Raw genomic sequence first — 21527 nt, 5'->3', positions numbered from 1 at the left:
GTGGTAGATTCAGCGAAGCACGGCTCTTGCTAGGGTTCGTGTTAGCAACGTCGTCAGGTTTGAGCCCCGTGAGCTCACCTACTATAGTACAATTATTTTGTCCGTGCAGTTTGGGTCATAAAACATAACCTGGCTAGGGCGGTGAGCATGTTGCGCGGGTGCAACACCATTATCGATAAAAACAAATGAGTCCTCGAAGGCAGGTACACGGCGGCGCCGCGGCGGGGTGGTATACGAAGGGTGTTGAGACATTGTTATGTTATCAGTCATTTGTACTTACCTGCAAATTATATTACATTAAGTCGAAGAGGAATGTGTTTTTATGCATTGGTTCTCTAAATTTCTTTAGGGTCGATTCGACCAAACAAGAGTAAATCTTATTCTTAGAATAACTCGTCAGTTAATCGAGAGTAAATCAATTTTACGTTTTACCAACTACAATTCTAAGAATAGTGGGCCTATTCGGGAATTGTTACTATACCGCCCTTTCGCACGGAATAACGGAGCTATTCCTAGAATAAAGTAATGGCGTCAGTCACTCCAATCATCTGATTTCTGTCATTTCATAAATATTTATTCTGTTTTAATTTCAAGTCAACGCAATGCACTAAATTATTATTAATAGTCTGGCATTGTATAATGCAACGTTTAAACGAAAAAAGATAAAACCACACAACAAAACTTGACAATTCCCTCAAACAAACAACAAATAAAAATATTACGTTTGACAGCTGGATATCTTACACAACAGCTACTTTTTCACACTAAAATACGGCAAAATCGAGTTGACGATTTGTATGCTCTTACACTATGCCGTTGAACAACAACATTTATTTGCCGGATTTTATTTTTGTTCACCATTCACTCTGCTATTCGCGTATTGTTATAAGTATACGTGGAAAAACGACTATGAATTTACTCGAGATTAAAATCATGGAATAGGTTATTCCTCGTATAGTTACTCGAGTATAAATTTAAGTTTGGTCGAATCCACCCTTAGTGACACAAGCCATACTCCTTTGTTTTGTATCAAAACGGCAGAATTTATTCAAAATAATATTTGCACGTGTGGTTATCAACAATGTGTTAAAAAATTTCACTGAAATAAGAATAGATCCTGAAAAATTACAAAGTGTAAATTTCTGCCGTTCTCGTTAACTTTCTGCGGCGATATGTGGTGTAGAAGATTGCACAAAGTGGGAATGAGTTGCTCGCTCCGGGCATTTCAATATTGTAATAATTGTTACGTTATAATATGTACTCATTGTAAAAATGAATAATTAAAAAAAAGAAATGCCCGCTGAGTTTCTTGCCAGTTCTTCTAAGGACGGAAGCTAGTTCTTGTGAATTGGCGGTAGTTCTTTTGACGTTCAACAAGTATGTACTTTCATTTATGTTGAATAAATTTTTTTTGATTTGATTTGATTTGTAAGTGTTCGATTAATGATTTTTTCTTTCATTTTTATCACTAACCCACAAAATGACAAAACTAAATACACTATCGATAACGCTTATCGACAACAATAATGCGCATCACTATGCCTGTCCATAAGGCTCGCGAGTGGAAGAGAGAGCGAAATACTCGCGTCACCGCTCCGATTTTTTATGACCCAAACTGCACGGACAAAATAATTCTACTATAGTTAAGGTTACGCTGAAATAGCCTCTCAAGGCTATCTTAGCTTAGGTAAGAAAAAAAAAATAGCTCGTCAAAATATCCAAAGCAAAAAAAAAACCAGAAAGTTACCGCCAGTCGAGACAATTATAAATGCCACATCAGAAGTGATAAGCCAAAACGTTATCAAGTGGATCGAAATGACGAATCATCTGCTGATAAGCGTATGATGTATATCCAACAATGACTTTCGTCAGTAATGTTGCTTTTAGGCAAACTAAACGAGCCATCGCGGTTCAGGCTGGCAGATATGAAGCAATGATATTCTTTTGTACAAGTATCGATGCATTAAATTAGTTGCGGGAACCCATAGACACCTACAACGTAAATGCGCCACCCACCTTGAGATATAAGTTCTAAGTTCTCAAGTACAACGGCTGCCCCATCCTTCAAACCGAAACGCATTACTGCTTCACGGCAGAAATAGGCGGGGCGGTGATAACTACCCGCGCAGACTCACAAGACGTCCTACCACCAGTAGGTCTCAGTTTTAATAGTACAACGGCGGCCCCACCCTTCAAACCGAAACGCTGTTATTCCTTCACCGTGGAAGTCAATCGTGAACATTTGCTGAGTACGTATTTCATTAGAAAAATCGGTACCCGCCTGCGGGATTCGAACACCGGTGCATCGCTACATACGAATGCACCAGACGTCTTATCCTTCAGGCCGCGACGACTTCAATATATAGAACTATATAGAATATTATAAAGCTGAAGAGTTTGTTTGTTTAAACGCGCTAATCTCAGGAACTACTGGTCTATATGTTATGGTTGGCTCACTATAACGTTTTTCATGCTAACCAAATTTGTGCTAAAGCATTATTTGTGAAGGTGTATTTATAAAGATGATATTAATCCCTTATCCAAATAAACACGTTATTCATTACAACATTGAAACACCCAAATCACTTCAAGATAGGTTTTGACTATTATAGATTATTCTGGATTTCTCCAGGATCCCATCATCAGATCTTGATGATTACAGGATCATTCGGGAAGTCTACCCTTTCGAACAAAAAAAAAAGAAAAAAGAATTATCAAAATCGGTTCAAGCATTCTCGAGAAATCGGTGAACATACATAGATAAAAAATTATAGTCGAATTGATAACTTCCTCTTTTGAAGTCGGTTAAAAAGCGTGATTCTGGTACCTTAAATAGCTCCTTAACATTCTATTATTAAAAAATATTTTCAATTTCTACTTCAATGAAGTTGCGGGTAAAATTTAGCGTTATGCCAATGTAACTATTCCACGCGGACGGAGTCGCGGGCAAAAGATTTACGTTGCCTATGAACTCCGATAACCGTTTAACTTCAAGTGAGATGTAAGCTCGTCGAACGACCTAAGAAAAAAAAAATACATATATCTCGATATATAACTATCTTGAAAGGGTGTAACTTTTTGAAAGTTTATACAGGAGAGCCACTTAAAGTTTGTAATTTGAAAAAAAAAACCTTCTTCAACTATTTTCGAATGGAGTAAACTTAATTGAGGTTCAATTAGAAACATCGAACTGTCGATGCTGATACCAAATAAAACGGACCGTTAAATTACAAAGACAAATGTCGCAGCCTTTCAGTCCTCGATATATTTTTTACAAGTCACAATACCGTCTCGCAAAGCACTTGACGACGAATTTTAAAACAATTAAAAATGTAATAATAACAATGAAACTGTGTATACATAACGCAATCCTATTCCGACACGTCCGCAGTGCGTTGATAAGATAACAATTATGTAATAATACACCTAATACATTAATCCCCCTTATAACGCGGCACTATTATAACGCGGTACTCTTATAACGCTATACTCTTATAACGCGGTACTCTTATAACGCGGTACTCCTAAATATATTTATTTCCTACCTAAGCTGGTAGCCTTGAGAGGCTATTTCAGCGTAACCTTAACTAGTAGGTGAGCTCACGGGGCTCAAACTGAACTGATGCTAACACTAGCCCTAGCAAGAGCCGTGCTTCGCAGAATCTACCACCGGATCGGAAACGCGACCCACTGAGAAGATCCGGCAAGAAACTCAGTGGGCTGTGTCTGTGGGTTAATTTACTTGTCGAGCCCTTCGTCGCAAGCGATGGGTTCGACGAGAACGATGACCGGCTCCTACAACGCGGTAATCTTATAACGCGGCACCCTTATAACGCGGTATTGTTATAACACGGTACTCTTATAACGCATTTTTATATTACGCGATTTCGGTCCCTCGTATAACACGGGTATTCACCCATATAACGCGGGAATTTCGCACATTCTACATGGACTATACTAAAGAATATGCCAGAAATCGTATGAGTAGCTAGTGTAATTTTTTATAAAAGTTAATCTGAGCTTATATTTTAATTATGAAATTTGATATTTTTTCTTTATTTTTAATTTGGGTACATACCTAAGAATTTTTATTTTTTATTTTGAGTCCCCAATAGCTCTACTATGAGGCGTTTCAGGATTATCCGTTATTTCTGGGACACCCTGTATATATATCGCTTCTAAGTTTTAAAAATTCAAACAATATGTATATACAGAACAACAAACATAAAAAAAAAACAAATTTAATTATCAAAATCCAGTTACAATCAGAATCATTCGTATTTTACACACACACACACAAAGACAGACGCGCAATCAATTTTAAGGTCCCACGCACACTAAGAACTCCTGTTATCAACAAATCGTAACCGACCTTATTCCTTCGTGTTAACATTTAAAATCCTTAATCTAAATAACTTACGTCATTATTCAATTGAATTGAAAATTAAAATTAAGAGTCGTTTGAAAAGCGTTATACAATTGTAGATTTTGTATTTTTCCGAAAAAAAATAACTTATTCGTTTGAAAGCGCCTTAATGCAAGGCAATAAGAGCTAATTTCATTTAAAGTTTAATCATTGTAAACTGAACGCGCTTACAGCGTTCTGTCGAATAAAAAAAAAACTTATGCAGAAAAGATCCAAGAAACCTTGTATCATTTTTGCTTCAATTGTTTACATTACAAATTCGATAGATTTTCATGCTTGACGTACAGTACCCACTTAACACAATGTGGGACGCTCGCGGTGTCCTCCTAGAGCCCAAATGGCGGCCAAGTGTTTTCTAGTTTCCAAAAGCTTACAAAATCTTATTTAGCAATAATTATATAGGCTTCGCTTGCGACGAAGGGCTCGGCGAGTAAATTAGCCCATAGACACAGCCCATAGAATTTCTCGCCGGATCCTCTCAGTGAGTCGCATTTCCGATCCGGTGGTAGATTCTGCGAAGCACGGCTTTTGCTAGGGTAAGTGTTAGCAACGTCGTCAGGTTTGCGCCCCGCGAGCTCGCCTACTTGTTAGGTTACGCTGACATAGCTTTTCAAGGTTATCAGCATAGGTAGGAAAAAAAATGACATTTTGGCAAGCAGGTAATAAATAGAAAGAAATAAATCGCCACAAACTTAATTATATTTTTTGTACAATTGCTTAGCTCTTTCACGCATAAGCCGATCGGATTTCTTATTACTCGACTCTCACACGTATTTTCTAGAAATATCGACTTTATTCCTAGAACGCGAAAGGTCGTAATCTTTTGTAGAGCAATACCGATATAACAAAACATGCCTTACGCGCCGAGATTTATGAACCATTCTTGTTTGTAGAACACAACATTGTACGCGTCAACGTAAAATGAGCTTCATTTTGACGGGCGTTAAGAACCATTTTGGCTTGAATTAATTAATCAGTGACGTAAGTAGCAATTATTGGTTTATTTTATCTGTTTATTTAATTTCTGTGATTGGGAAGCATTATGTGCGCGCCACGTTTTTTGTACTATGGTAGACTGGGACTATACGATTTGCAGTTGCGACCTCAAGACTTGAGACACGTCAAGGTTCGTGTTGCTTAACGTTTGAGGCAGATTGTAATTCAGTCTGTTTCATGACGCACTGCGTAGAAAAACCTTTTTTTTTTTATTGCTTAGATGGGTGGACGAGCTCACAGCCCACCCGGTGTTAAGTGGCTACTGGAGCCCATAGACATCTACAACGTAAATGCGCCACCCACCTTGAGATATAAAGTTCTCAGTATAGTTACAACGGCTGCCCCACCCTTCAAACCGAAACGCATTACTGCTTCACGGCAGAAATAGGCAGGGTGGTGGTACCTACCCGCGCGGACTCACAAGAGGTCCTACCACCAGTAAACCTTCATTAATGACTTGACGAGTTTTTACTGATCCTAATCTATATATTAATACGTGAAGCAAAAACTTTGTATCCCTTTTTACGGAAATAAAAAAACATCAAATTTCAATTAATCATAGTCGAATTTCGACTACTGCGGGACCACTAGTATTAGTAAAAAATCCTTACACCACTATCAAATCTCGTTTGATAGCAGCTGAGAATTGGTACATACAACAACTCGAGAAAAAAGTATCAAAATCGGGTGGTAAAAGTCTAGAGTAGCAAAGTTCAATGACCCCAATCGGGAATTGCATATTAAATTGCATCGAATATACAGTCTCCGACCAGGAATCGAATGCCGGACCCCGCAGGACACACTGTGTGTGACGAACCCACAACAATAAAACTCAAGATAAATATACAATTGACCTACATAGTGCGAACAAACAAAAGATCGTTTTAAACGTTTATAAGGACGGGACAACAGTTCGACTATTGAGGTTTCGGCCTCACGCCTCAAGGCCAACGATGGTCAGTTAACATCAGATGGACCGTCGACTCATCAACTAATCGATTTAAATAAAGCACATTCATATAATAATAAAAAGTACCGCATCCAAAAATCAGGGCGACTTCGAAGATTCGTCAATCGATATAATTTTCAAGTAAAGGAAAAATTGAAAAAAAAAAAAAAACAACGATGTTTTATCCACATACAAAACTACATGTATTATTCAAATGTTGCCATCATTAAAAAATATAATCCGGAGCCACGGAGCTGGCAACCCTGCGACACTGGAGCGCCTCGTCACTGGTAAATAATTGCTGAACTCGACTACTGTGGAGAGGGTGTTGCATTTACAAAAAAATAAATTTTATTAAAACATTTTTTACTGTAGATTGATTTAGAGCTTCAAGCGTATGGATCTACCGTAGAAGTGTAAGCCGTGCCAATTTTTATTAAAATATAATTTGTTAATCATATCGCGTTGAATTGTCATAGCCTGATTTTTTTTCCTAACTATGCTGATAGCCTTAAGAGGCTATTTCAGCTTGCCTTGACGTGTAGGTGAGGTCACGGGGTTCAAGCCCGAAGTGTCCAATAGCAAGAGCCGTGCTTCGCAGAATCTACCGCCGAATCGGAGACGCGACCCATAGAGGAGAACCAGCGAGAAACTCAGTGGGCTGTGTCTATGGATTACTTTACTTCGTCGGAACTCGCAAGCGACGGATTCGCCGAGTACGGTGACCGGTGCTTGTGGTACCTAAAAGCACCGTTAATGGATCGGGAGGATCCGTAATGACGCGTTAGCCTGACGCTGTTTCTATATCCTAGAAATTGTTCGTACAAAAGAATTTCGACCACAGCACAGTATAACCAATTTGGAAACGGTCGCTTCAAATAATTACATATACAGTCAAACCTGGATAAGCGAGAATTCAAGAGAGCACAATCTCATTCTCGCTTAAAGAGGTTTCTCACTAACCCGAGTTTCTCGCTAATGCTCCCTCTGAATATCATTTCGCGATATTGCGGATTCAAACGCATTCACTATTTTAAGTTTCGTCGTCGTGGCCTAAAGGATAAGACGTCCGGTGCATTCGTGTTGAAGCGATGCATCGGTGTTCGAATCCCGCAGGCGGGTACCAATTTTTCTAATGAAATACGTACTCAACAAATGTTCACGATTGACTTCCACGGTGAAGGAATAACATCGTGTAATAAAAACCAAACCCGCAAAATTATAATTTGCGTAATCACTGGTGGTAGGACCTCTTGTGAGTCCGCACGGGTAGGTACCACCACCCCGCCTATTTCCGCCGTGAAGCAGTAATGCGTTTCGGTTCGAAGGGTGGGGTAGCCGTTGTAACTAAACTGAGACCTTAGAACTTATATCTCGAGGTGGGTGGCGCATTTACGTTGTAGATGTCTATGGGCTCCAGTAACCACTTAACACCAGGTGGGCTGTGAGCTCGTCCGTCCATCTAAGCAATAAAAAAAAAAAAAAAATAACTTAATGATAGTACTTTAATTTTCCGTTTTGACATGATGCAGAACAGAACTTTCTTTGGCGATTGATTAACGATAAACTGAGTAAGTCCGACAAACAGGACGGTTCATAGGCACACGTGTCCATTCGAAAAGAATGTGATAAAATAACAACGTTATTTAGTTCCACGAAATAGAACAGGTTCAATATTGACGAGAAAACAATACAAAAACAATGATAGGAAGTTCCACGAAAGTTAAGTATGAGTCATAAAATAGCAGATGTTAAATTTGTAATTTGTTTTTTCATTTGTTCCTCCTAAATAATATAAATAAATAAAGCTCGACTGTCGCTTATAGGTCTATGAGGAGGTCTATGAGGGAAAAACGACTCTCTTTTACAGAGGTTTCTGTTTCTCGCTAATAGAGGTTTTGGGAGTTTAAAATGACGGTTCCTGGCTATTACTCTCACTTATAGGGTTTTCTCACTTATCCAGGTTTGATTATATACCTATGAAATTTTTATGTCTGCTATGCGGTGGTCCGATCATATCAAGGGCTTAAGCGACATTTCGATTAATATGCGACATTTATCTTTGTAATTAAAGGTCCGTTTTATTTGGTATTAGTACGAACAGTTCCATGTTTTTAATTGAACTTCAATTAAGTTTACCGCATTCGAATACCTAAAGAAGTGTTTTTGTTATGATTTTTTATCCAAATTTTAAACTTTGAGTGGCTCTCTTGTAGTTGCAAAAATGTCGATGTGAAAACCCGATTTAATAATGTTAACAGTGACGCTCAGGGTGACGCTGTCGATAAGACGTTGCACATTACTGCGTTACTACCGATAGAGAACGAGGATAATGTTGAATTCTTTCCGTCAAACGATCATTCTTGAATTTCCCGATTCGCTATTACGAATAAACTACAATGCTTTTTGAAGTGAAACTTCTTTAGAAACGTTGTGATTTCAAATTCGATGAAACGAAAAAATAAGTCCATAGAGACACAAACACATAAATGTATAGGATTCAGCCGGCGAGAGAATGAGATAGAACACATTAGACGTTCTCTGTCTCCTCTTTGTGCGACTCTTCGTAGCATCCCCACTGTCGTCTACTAAACATTGTCCATATGTATGCTCCTGTGCAGTGGGATACTCAGTATATATATATATATATATCTTATTTATAAGTTTCACTTCTACCGTGTGTGACTTGCACACACACACACACACACACACACACATACACACACACACACACACACACACACACACACTCACACACACACACACACACACACACACACACACACACACACACACACACTTTTTTTTAATAATTCGAAGTCTTTCCCTCGATGTTTAATATCTTTACTCTTCTGTAATCGTCTCTCAAGTTTCTCTCCACCCATTCCTATCTCTTGTCTGATGGAGAAGCTTCCATTTTAATACATTTTCGTCATTCGCATCGGTCTCACAGATGAGATCTGAGCTTTGAGCCCGCACAAATTCTAACGCGTTCTTCGTTAAAAAAAAAGCGCATATGACGTCATTTATTTTGAAGGTCGAGAATGGAGTGCAACGTTTTAATGGTTCTGAACATTATCTCTAGTTGGATTGAATTGACAACATTGTTTAAAAAAAAGAGTGCCTTTGTTGGCCAATGGAATGTGCGGATTTAGACTTTAACCCGTGTATTTAAGTACCAATTTGTGCTACGCAGTACTTATTTATGCGTAAAAGGCAAAAAAGAAGAAAAACAGAGCTGCGATCTCTATTCTAGTCCGCCTGAAAGGGCTTTAGCGAATACGAGACTAGAAAAGTTTAGATTTGTGATGTTCCATCTATGGTACACTCCATAAATGCCATTCTATGTAATAATTGGTATCAAAAAAATAGAATTGTCACGTACAAAATCTCAGACCGCACTATTTGCCTCAGAATAGACTAGATAATAGATACATTTACAGTCTTTATTCAACTTTATTTTTATTGCTTAGATGGGTAGACGAGCTCACAGCCCACCTGGTGTTAAGTGCTTACTGGAGCCCACGGACATCTACAACGTAAATGCGCCACCCACCTTGAGATATAAGTTCTAAGATCTCAGTATAGTTACAACGGCTGCCCCGCCCTTCAAACCGAAACGCATTACTGCTTCACGACAGAAATAGGCAGGGCGGTGGTACCTACCCGCGCGGACTCACAACTGGTCCTACCACCAGTAATTACGCAAATTATAATTTTGCGGGTTTCACTTTTATTAGACGATGTTATTCCTTCACCGTGGAAGTCAATCGTGAACAGAACCATCATAACGACATTAGTAAAAGTGGCGTAACATTAGAACGCTAAAATATGACGAAAATCATACGACTCAAAAATAATAATTATTTTAAAGCTGATAGTGAACTATTTTCCTGTACATTCTCAAAACTATCTCAAACAACAAAATATCGTAGCGATTAACTTGCAGACGGTACAGGTGCGCGCAAATCAGACATCCTCAGCGGACCAGAACAATGTAGATAACGATTTTAGAGGTCGAATATACATAGTTGCATTCATCTATTTCCTCTTAGTGCATCTTTTTAATTGCTTAGATGGGTGGACGAGCTCACAGCCCACCTGGTGTTAAGTGGTTACTGCAGCCCATAGACATCTACAACGTAAGTGCGCCACACACCTTGAAATATAGGTTTTAAGGTCTCAGTATAGTTACAACGGCTGCCTCACCCTTCAAACCGAAACGCATACTATTTCACGGTAGAAATAGGCCGGGCGGTGGTGCCTACCCGTGCGGACTCACAAGATGTACCACCACCCTGCCTGTTTCTGCCGTGAAGCAGTAATGCGTTTCGGTTTGATGGGTGGGGCAGCCGTTGTAATTATACGTTGTAACTATAGAACTTATATCTCAAGGTGAATGGCGCATTTACGTTGTAGATGTCTATGGGCTCCAGTAAGCACTTAAAACCAGGTGGGCTGTGAGCTCGTCCACCCATATAAGCAATAAAAAAAATACGTAAATAACTCTTTAAATAATATTTTCATGTCATTTTCCCATTAAAAACGTTCTCACTTTCGCTCGCGACCGTACTGCAGCACGACCGATCACCTTATCAGTTATTTACACAAGGAATGAACCCGAGATAAGATAATCGACGTTCCTACACTAACAGGACAGTGCACTCGATGAGAATATTAATATTTAAAAACAAAATAATCAGAAACGAAAATCTTACTATTATTAATAAAAACAGTTAATTAACTAAATATTTGTAAAAAAAAAACATTTTTTTTCCTACCTATGCTGATAGCCTTGAGAGGCTATGTCAGCTTCACACTAACATGTAGATGAGCTCACGGGGCTCAAACCGGAGTGTTGCCAACACCGGCCCTAGCAAGAGCAGTGCTTCGCAGAATCAGAAATAGGCGCAGTGGATACCTACCCGTGCAGACTCACAAGAGGTCCTACTACCAGTGAACGTAATAATTTAATATATGAATTTGAAATCACTAATAAGATACATTTGAGATTAAACGCGCAGCTGTTTAGAACAACTTTTTTACTAGAAAAGTCTTCGTAGGTTGAATTCTCGAATGCCTTTGTGTAACGGCTGGCAGACATAGCGAAAGGTCAAAGATGCGAACTTAAAAAAAAAAAACTACTAAAATTTCTCTTTGTTCAAAATATTTTAGAATAATGTAGTCTCATTTAGAATTACTGTTCAGAAGTCGTCACATGCCGCGTCGCACGGCCAACCGTATTGTGTCTTCGTTTGAATAGTTTTGATACTTTACACATCACCTAATTAATAATTGTACTTTTTTTTTTTAACAAAAAATTTAACCGATTCTTGACATTACAGACATGAGTTCATGTGGAAATTTCAGAACAAATTTGGACGAAATTTCACACAAGCAACCCGAAAAAATGCAATGGAAAATGGTGCGTGTTTAATTCTTTCAATTATGATTGAAATCTAAATAACAACATTAACGCAGGTGCAACCGCGGGGCCCATTTAGTATTTCCTTAAAAATTATAATTCAGACAACACAATAATAACACATATAAATCCGTGTAAAACTAAAAAAGTATATTCGAACAGTTACGCTATGAAATCAAAACACTAATCAAATTGAATTTTTAATTCGATAAAAATTAAATTTAATTAAAAATCTTCGGATCGTTTTTCACGATCTAAATTTTTGAGTCCAGTTTTCAAATATGATGAACGTAGCTTATGTTCGCGGGATGCCATTTTAAGCAGCCTAACCTTAATCTAAAGATTAAGATACTGAGTTGATGATAAAGCGGTATTTTTTTTTAAACTAAAGAAGTCATAATGGAGATTTGTTGCACTTCACAATTAGTCATGTAGTGTAAGCCCGTTTGAATTTTATTTCTTCTGATTCTAAGCAATTAATGAAAAGAAGAAAAAAAATATACAAATCTTTAAAAAGTATCAATATTACGAGAATGTCGTATAAAAATCCCATAACGTTCAACAAAATTACTCTAGAGGGTGAGCACAGGAATCTCACGGTTAACTCAAAAGAATAAAGACTGAAATCGCTTGCGAGTTATAAGCAATACCGAATCTACGTATGGTCCAAGATATCGACAAATATATGCTAATTTATAATTATTATGTTTTCTGATGTGAGCTTTATTTGTTGATTCTTTTATTTTGTTTACTTGTTTAGGATTGCGTAAGAAATTAATAATAATATGATTATACTTAATATTAAACTATACTTTGTGGAAATTTAATAAAACTTACACAGCCATATTCTGATTTAAATATTCCGCAAATAATTATAGTAAAATCTTGTAAAACTTAATTACTAATTAAATTAAATGAAAATCACAATTCATGCGCTTCAGTTTTCAAATCGCCAACGCTACCGGTTGTGACTTTCAAACGACACAGTCAGTAATTTCATCCATGAAATAGTTGGCGTTACCAAATAGGGATTAGAGTGAGACAGAGTATAAATCCATGAGCGCGAGCGAGACATACTTACATTGGCTGTATTCGTAAATTTATATGCAGACTTGCGTTTTTGACGCTTCTATTAGTTAATTTTTAATTAAATGCTCTCAATGATTAATATGAACACCAAAATTGTATTGACTTTCATTGTGACTTGCACGGTAAATGAATAACACCATGTAATAAAAATCAAACCCGCAAAATTATAATTTGCGTAATTATTGGTGGTAGGACCTCTTGCGAGTCCGCGCAGGTAGGTACCACCACCCTTGGTGGATGGTGGCATTTACGTTATAGATGTCTATGGGCTCCGGTAACCACTTAACACCAAGTAGGCTGTGAGCTCGTCCATTCATCAATGCAATGAATAAATAAAAAATATTGAGGTCATTTATCTCGCGTTTCGACTAAGGCAACTGGCTCACTTTTTGTATATATAATACAGTATCTCTTAAGGCACGAGAATGTAGATAGCGATCCCATGTGAGTAAAGAAATCTAGTAATATAGAAACCGTGTCCTTTAATGGTCAAAGCCAGTCAACTATGACGTTTACAATGTCAGCACGTGTAGTTTATTGTAGTGATTTACTAGAACTATGAACTTGCATTCGTTCGACATCGTTTTCCATATAGACGCTTGAAAGGCAAACGTGACTAAGCGACAATAACTGCTTTTTACATAAATTATAGGCAATAACCAGATACAATGCGCAAAAAAAATTTTTTCTAGGTCTATTAAAATCATTACAATCCTAAAGCTAGATTCGTTAAAATAGAATTTTTTCAAGGTATTTCAACCTTAAATTAGTCTACTGTAAAGTTCACGCATTAGTCACGTTGGCCTTTCAAGCATCGATATATAATTTAACTTCTATCAAACAGAACCAGCTTTTCGGACGCGCGTTCGACACGCTCAACTGCATCGTACGCTGTTTTAGAAGTCGGTCGATTTTGTTTGTTTTTTTTTTAATTTTTATTCCTACAAGTACCAACTTTACGTGTGTAGTGCGTCCGTGTGCGATAGATAACAGATAAGTTGATAAATGACTTTAGTGGCGCGAATTGGATTCGCCGGTTTCTAGAAACATCTTTGGGTTTGTTTCTGTAGCTTTCTTTGGGGCAACGGTTTGGCTGTGAACACTGATCATCGCTCGGGCTGTAAGCCGTGTATACCAAAGACTATTTCTGGCATATTTCGAATTTTTTTGTTTTTACCCAATCTTTTTTTGATTGCTTAGGTGGGTGGTCGAGCTCACAGCCCAACTGGTGTTAAGTGGTTACTGGAGCCCGTAGACATCTACAACGTAAATGCCCCCACCCACTGTGAGATATAAGTTCTAAGGTCCAGAATAGTTACAACGGCTGTTCCGCCCTTTAAACCGAAACGCATTACTGCTTCACGGCAGAAATAGGCAGGGCGGTGGTACCTACCCGCGCGGACTATAAGACGTCCTACCACCAGTAATTACACAAATTATAATTTTGCGGGTTTGGTTTTTATTACACGATGCTATTCCTTCACCGTGGAAGTCAATCGTATACATTTGTTAAGTACGTATTTCATTGGAAAAATTAGTACCCGCCTGCGGGATTCGAACACCGGGCCATCGCTACATACGAATGCACCGGACATCCTTTAGGCCATGACGACTTCATCTACACTATTTCAATAAGATCATCACGAACCCGCAATGGATTGCAAATACCGCTACCCGCGTCACAACAGAACGTTGACCCCGCGTCTTGTCACCTATCACTTCGTTCTCCATTGCGGGCCGTTTTTATTTTCATATCACATATCACTCAATACGAGGTTATGATGAGGTAGAACTTACCTCTCCGTGGAGACTCCTTCCGTCTGGCGTGTTCTCGGGCAGGAAGTACAGGCGGAGGCTGACCAGGGTCTGATCAGAGACCCGGTCGGTCCAAAGCAATTGGAGTTCACCTGCCAACGATACAAACCCTTCAGTTAACATTTAATACGCTTTTATTAGCTTCAGACGTATGTGTGTATGTAACGGAATCTTTGAACATGATATTGACACCCTTCAAAACGTCGGATTAACTCGAAATTTGGTATACTTATTGAGGACCGATGACAATTCAATATATTTTAATTGAAGAAATTGAAAAAAATTAAGTATTATTAAATAGTCTATGACAATAAAATCATAATAGTGAATGAACTTATCTATATATTAATACGCGAAGCAAAAACTTTGTATCCCTTTTTACGAAAATTGCGCGGACGGAGGAGTATGAAATTTTGCACACTTATAGAGAATATAGAGAAGAAGTGCACAATGCTAATATTTTTTTAAAATAATGCATAAAAGATACATTAAATCAATAAAGAAAACATTACACACACTACATAACATGTATTTGACGCACACACGCATGCATTCTATTTATTGTCAAACTTTTGTTCTTGACGTCTGTTGTCAAATTGAGAATAAATTAAATATTGTTTGTCTTTGTTAATATTTTTTATGGTGTAGTCTTGGCGAAATTTGTGATTATAGAAGTATAAAATAGAATCATAATAGTGTACAAACTTACAATTTCAATTAATTATAGTCGAATTTGGACTACCGGGAGACAACTAGTTGCTTTAAATTCTATGTAAAAGTTATATATCTGTTTATTGTATGTTTAAATTTTCTGAAATATGTACCATAAGCAATAATGTATTACTGTCTATGGTACACCGCAACATACCTGCTATATTTTTATATTTTCCAGAATTTCTGTAAATTAAACCGTTATCTGGAAGAGATCGCTTTTAGCGATAAGACCGCCTACTGTACAAATGTATCTGCTTTTTGACTGTTTTATGAATGTAAATTGTGTTTTGGTGTGCAATAAAGTGTACTAGTGGTCAAATCCCATCGCGCAAGACATTGCTCATCGAAAATGGCGGTGGATAGGAGACACTCTACGGCGCAGCGGAGTCAACGCAGCATCAATCGCGTTTGAGTGGCAACCGCTTGGCAGGAGAAGACCTGGTCGCCCTGTACACACTTGGCGACGCACCGTAGAGAGTGAGATGAGGACTGCCAACGTGACCTGGAGTGATGTCAAGGAGCGAGCGCAAGACAGGGTAAAGTGGAGACAACTTGTGAGGGCCCTATGTACCAGCGGGGTACCCTAGGACTACATCAACAACAACAGTGGTCACACGGTAGTCGAAATTCGACTATAATTAATTGAAACTATAAGTTTGTATGCTATTATGATTCTATTGTCAAAGAATACTTCTATAATCACAGATTTCGCCAAAACTACACTATAAAAAATATTAACAAAGACAAACAATATTTAATCTATTCTCAATTTGACCACAAACGTCAAGAACAAAAGTTTGACAATAAATAGTATGCATGCGTGTGTGCGTCAAATACATGGTATGTAGTGTGTGTAATGTTTTTTTTATTGATTTAATGTATTTTTTAGCCATAATTTAAAAAAAAATAACATTCTGCACTTCTTCTCTATATTCTCTATAAGTGTGGAAAATTTCATACTCCTCCGTCCGCGCAATTTTCATAAAAAGGGATACAAAGTTTTTCCTTCATGTATTAATACATAGTTTCTCTCTCTCTCTCTCTCTCTCTTGTCTGTACTCACCTATGGAGACCAGTTCGCAGTCCTGCCATATTCGAACGAAGAAGAAATCTCCTATAGCTATTATCTTCTCCTTGGAGCCGGTCAGACGTAGGGCCTTGTAGAAGGTGTACTGCCCGTGTTGACCGCAGGGCGATCCTACCAACTGAAAAGACAATCTGCTGTTAGAGATTCAATTTTTTTTGTTCATAGATAGATAGATAAATAGATTAACTATTCTATATAGATAGGATATCTAGGCTGATGGTCTAGATGCACGTCCTTACGGATCCATCAGATCCAATAACTCTTGCATTAGATACCTTCAGCTCTAACACTAGGAGCAGGCTGAGGAACCCCGGTAACCGTACTCGTCGAACTCGACAAAGAGGTCGACGTGCAACCTAACCCATGCATCAGCTCGCTGAGTTTCTCGCCGGATCTTCTCAGCGGGTCGCGATTCCGATCCGGTAGTAGATTCATTCGCGAAGCAGTTGCTCTTGAGTTTTTAGATCTCCTTCGGAGGCGCTCGGGCAACTGCTAGCAAATCCCACCCCTCCTGGCTGAGCATTTGCTCGCCCACTTGTCCTGGTGAAACTGGAAAGGCCTACGGGCCACCAGTAAGTCTTCAATCATAAAGGAAAAGCAGTGATGGCCAAAGTGCGGCCCGCGGAAGCATTTATTTAATCCGGCCCGCCGAGAGTCAATCCATCCAAAATATTCTAGTCAGCATTTTGGCGCGTAAAATAAAATCTGATGTTTACAATAATTGAAAATCTTCGAATTTTTAATGAAAGCTCCAATACGTCAGGGGTGTTTTGAGCTTTCATTATCTTATAATTAATTTGCCATCGTTATAATTATCTCGGCAGTCTGTCACAGGTATTAGTTTATTTATTGAAAAAAATACATTCTTTTCACCTATCTATCACACGCCTCACGTCACACACGCGTAACAAGGCGTAAAAGTAAAAGGTATTTTGTTTATTAAAAAGCTTCAATACAAAATGCATTTTTCTATAATTCTGGCCCTCCAGTTGATTTTCCTAAACTTTGTGGCCCGCCATTAAAAATGATTGGTCCACCACTGGTCTAGAGATACCATATCAGCGTAACCTTAACTAGTAGGTGAGCTCACGGGGCTTAAACCTGATGACGTTGCTAACACGAACCCTAGCAAGAGCCGTGCTTCGCAGAATCTACCACCGGATCGGAAACGCGACCCACTGAGAAGATCCGGCGAGAAACTCGGTGCCCTCGGACCACAAGCGTCTGTCGTGCGCGTCGGCTACTTTTGTAGCCGCTTCTAGCTTCAATTGGCGGCGATTGTGGATGTGGCTAGTGGCCCGTGTACCGCGACCCTTACATGCGCGCTCCCCGGTAAGTAAGACGAAGGGCTCGACGAGCGAAATAACCATAGCCCATAGCATTCCCGATCCTGCGGACAGAATGGAAAGCAGTCGACGTCGCCCAAAACACGTCATTTCGGATCCTGCCGATCCACTAACGGTGCTTTTAGGTACCTCGAGCACCGGTCATCGATCTCGTCGAAAGGGGCTCGACGAGTAGATTAACCCACAGACACAGCCCACTGAGTTTCTCTCCGGATCTTCTCAGCGGGTTACGTTTCCGATCCGGTGGTAGATTCTGCGAAGCACTGCTTTAGCTAGGGCCAGTGTTAGCACCACTCCGGTTTGAGCCCCGTGAGCTCACCTACATGTTAGGGCGAAGCTGATTAGCCTCTCAAGACTATCTGCATAGGTAGGAAAAAAAAAACGTTCCCGAGGACAACACTCGGAAGACCATCAGAACGTTCACCCACTACACAATAAAATCAATTTTTCACACGTAACATTTTTTTTTTCTGTATATTGAATTAATTTTAAATCAATTTAATCTAACCCCTGCCGGGTGACGTGGCGTGCGAGCGAAACAGCATCATCAGGCTTGTTCGCTCGCACGACACGTCTGTATATTATACATACAATTTGGCCCTGAACCAATGTTACTACTCGGAAGGGATGTCACTCCATAGTTTTTTTTTTTTTATTAAAATTTATTTGTGTGTATTAGAACTTCATTTTTTATTCCCAAACGTAAAGATGCTGAAATCGCGTGTTAAAATTAATAAAGTATGTGCTCTTGGATTTACGCGAATCGTAAGCAGAATTAAAATATAATAGGGGTTTTAATTATATTTACGATTAGCAAAACCCGCTCACGCTTCGCTTCGGGAATTGTAATTAATATTGATCTTATTTTATTTTTACACATTTTTTTTTATTTTTTATTCCTTAAATGGGTGGACGAGCTCACGGCCCACCCGGTGTTAAGTGGTTACTGGAGTCCATAGACATCTACAAAGTAAATGCCACCACCCAACTTGAGATACGAGTTCTAAGGTCTCAGTATAGTTACAACGGCTGCCCCACCATTCAAACCGAAATGCATTATTTCATATGCTATATTCACGGCAGAAATAGGCGGGGTGGTGGTAGCTGATCCTGACAAACACAACAAAAATGAACGTAAGAAACAAAAAAACTAATCTTTCCTCTTCTTATATTCATGGTTCACTATTTTGGGGATAATTGCTTACACATAAAAGATAGATATATGCTGTCGTGGACTTTTTTGTAGGTCTATTTAAGATAAACATTTCCATTTTACATTATGTACGTGTAACTACAACGGTTTTTGCGGCGCACGTCAGAATTACTCGCAAATGGCATATCTTTTTCCTACTTACTTAACATTTATCGTTCTATTTTGGGTAATTCACACTGTATCTTTATAAATTACAGCCTATGTGTTATCACATCCCTAGAATCGTCGAGAACATTCTTCACAAGTCGAGTACCTTCGATGTGTGTTTCCGCTATCTGACAATAGACGGAGATGTACTTCTCGAGCGTTCTAGATGCTACTAGATCCTTCGAAATTCGTTCGGCTATTCGGCGATAGATGGCGTCACTCTTACCGGCGTAACATTGTTATTGATTATGAAAATATGTTTTTAATGTTTACTTGACACTTATCGTTATATTTCGAGTAATTCAGACTGCATCTTTATAAATTATAGCCTATGTGTTATTCTGATGTGTCAGCTATATTAATGTAAAGTTTCATTAAAATCTATTCAGTAGTTTTTGCGTGAAAGCGTAACAAATATACATCCATACGTTCTTACAAACTTTCGCGTTTATAACATTAGTAGAATTAGTGAACTGAAGTGGCAATGGGCCGGCCACATAGCACGAAGAGAGGAGGGTCGATGGGGCAGAAAGATCCTGGAGTGGCGACCATGTACTGGCAAGCGCAGTGTGGGACGGCCACCTACTAGATTGACCGACGACCTAGTAAAAAGCGCTGGGTCTCGTTGGATGCAGGTGGCAATGGACCGGTCGCACTGGAAATCTATTGGAGAGGCCTATGTTCAGCAGTGGACGGCGATAGGCTGAAATGATGATGATGACTAAAACCTAAGACCATGCTTCATTAACATTAAGACGCGATTTTAGCATCTTTATATTTGGTAATAAAGAAATGAAAAGGGTCGAATTATCCCGTGATTAAGAGTCGCCTGTGTCACTCTCCGATACAGTCCGATGTACAAGTTGGTACGTAAAGTACGTACCGACAGGCGAACATAATATTTATTATAGTGGACACACCCAGGGTTGTCCGGTAAATCACCTTAAGTCATTAGATTAATGCCGGCCACTGACATGCGCGCAAATATTCGTACATTGTACGAATGTTTGCGCGCATGTGAAGGGCCGTCAAACATTCATTCGCAAACCTAGCGGCTGTGCAAATGGGTTCGCATACTCAATTTGCGAACCCGTTTGCGCTTCATCCTACACTTGTTTACAAATGTCTCACGAATTTCTCCTCCTTTTTAATTCGTCAATAGAACATTGAAGAGAAAAAGAGTTTTTAATTCTTTCCCAGACATCATTAACAGCCATGCTGTTTTTATGGGATTTCTTTTGATGAAGATAAGCTACACAGTAGACGTCACGAACTATGAAAATGGCGTATAGTATACGTCCGTTACCTTCGCAATCGTCGGCGCAACTGGGCAAGCGAATGTGTGGGAGACTACACGAAGGTTCGCGGTTCGCGCGCTTTGATGTCTGTTAAAAAACCGACACAGCTTGGAAAACCACGAATGCAGCGAAAACTTTGCATAATCATTTGCAAATGTCGACCCACACTTGCGGGTTTGCGTATTCGTGCGCACGTGAGTGACCGGTGTAACAAACGAACAAACTTTTAATTTTACGAAATTTGTATACGGTATGGATGATGATGACAGATTTTGAGCATGACTGAGTAAGAGAGATAGGAGATGTCGTGTTAGAAAGTGAGAAAGACGGCGAACGAATGCGGAACACCTAGTTTTATTTTTTATGCTAGAGGAGGGTAGTTACCGGACACGACGGCGGATAGACGCGGTGCAACTCTGAAGAAGCAAGAAGCTATTTTGAAGTCATCGTGGCCTAAAGGGTAAGACGTCCGGTGCATTCGTATGTAACGATGCAAAGGTGTTCGAATCCCAGGCGGGTACCGATTTTTCTAATGAAATACGTACTCAACAAATGTTCACGATTGACTGCTACGGTGAAGGAACACTTTGAGAGCGGCACGACATGAGAACCCTCTTGTCGTGGCCGCTGGAAATGACATACCCGATCCTGTAGATCAAATGATAAACAGTCAACGTCGCCCTAAGCACCTCATTACGGATCCTCCCGATCCATTTAGCGATGCTTTTAGGTGCCACAAGCACCAGTCACCGTCCTCGTCGAACCCGTCGCTTGCGACGAAGGGCTCGGCGCGTAAATTAATCCACAGATACAGCCTACTGAGTTTCTCGCCGTATCTTCTCAGTGGGTCGCGATTCCGATCCGGTGGTAGATCCTGAGAAGCACTGCTCTTGCTAGAGCCAGTGTTAGCAACGACGTCAGGTTCGAGCCCCGTGGGCTTACCTACTCGTTCTGAGTATAACCCCTCGAGGTTACCAGAATAAGTAGGAAAAAAATACATTAGTAGACTCAGCGAAGCACTG

General features: G+C 39.3%; 1 protein-coding gene across 3 annotated transcripts in view; it reads right to left on the bottom strand.

Moving 5' to 3' along the window:
• The window catches only part of LOC101740963 (AT-rich interactive domain-containing protein 5B), a 102473-nt gene that overhangs the window by 49450 nt on the left and 31496 nt on the right, over window positions 1–21527 (bottom strand). For all 3 annotated transcript variants that reach the window (XM_021347294.3, XM_012689534.4, XM_012689535.4), the window contains 2 exons: window positions 16478–16619; window positions 14683–14792 (listed from right to left, as the gene is read on the bottom strand). In XM_021347294.3, the coding sequence (XP_021202969.1) occupies window positions 14683–14792; window positions 16478–16619 (252 nt within the window). The remainder of the gene's footprint in view (window positions 1–14682; window positions 14793–16477; window positions 16620–21527) is intronic.

This window comes from Bombyx mori, chromosome 24 (assembly GCF_030269925.1).
Source record: "Bombyx mori chromosome 24, ASM3026992v2".
Taxonomy (NCBI): domain Eukaryota; kingdom Metazoa; phylum Arthropoda; class Insecta; order Lepidoptera; family Bombycidae; genus Bombyx; species Bombyx mori.
This window is presented reverse-complemented; position numbering and strand designations above follow the sequence as displayed.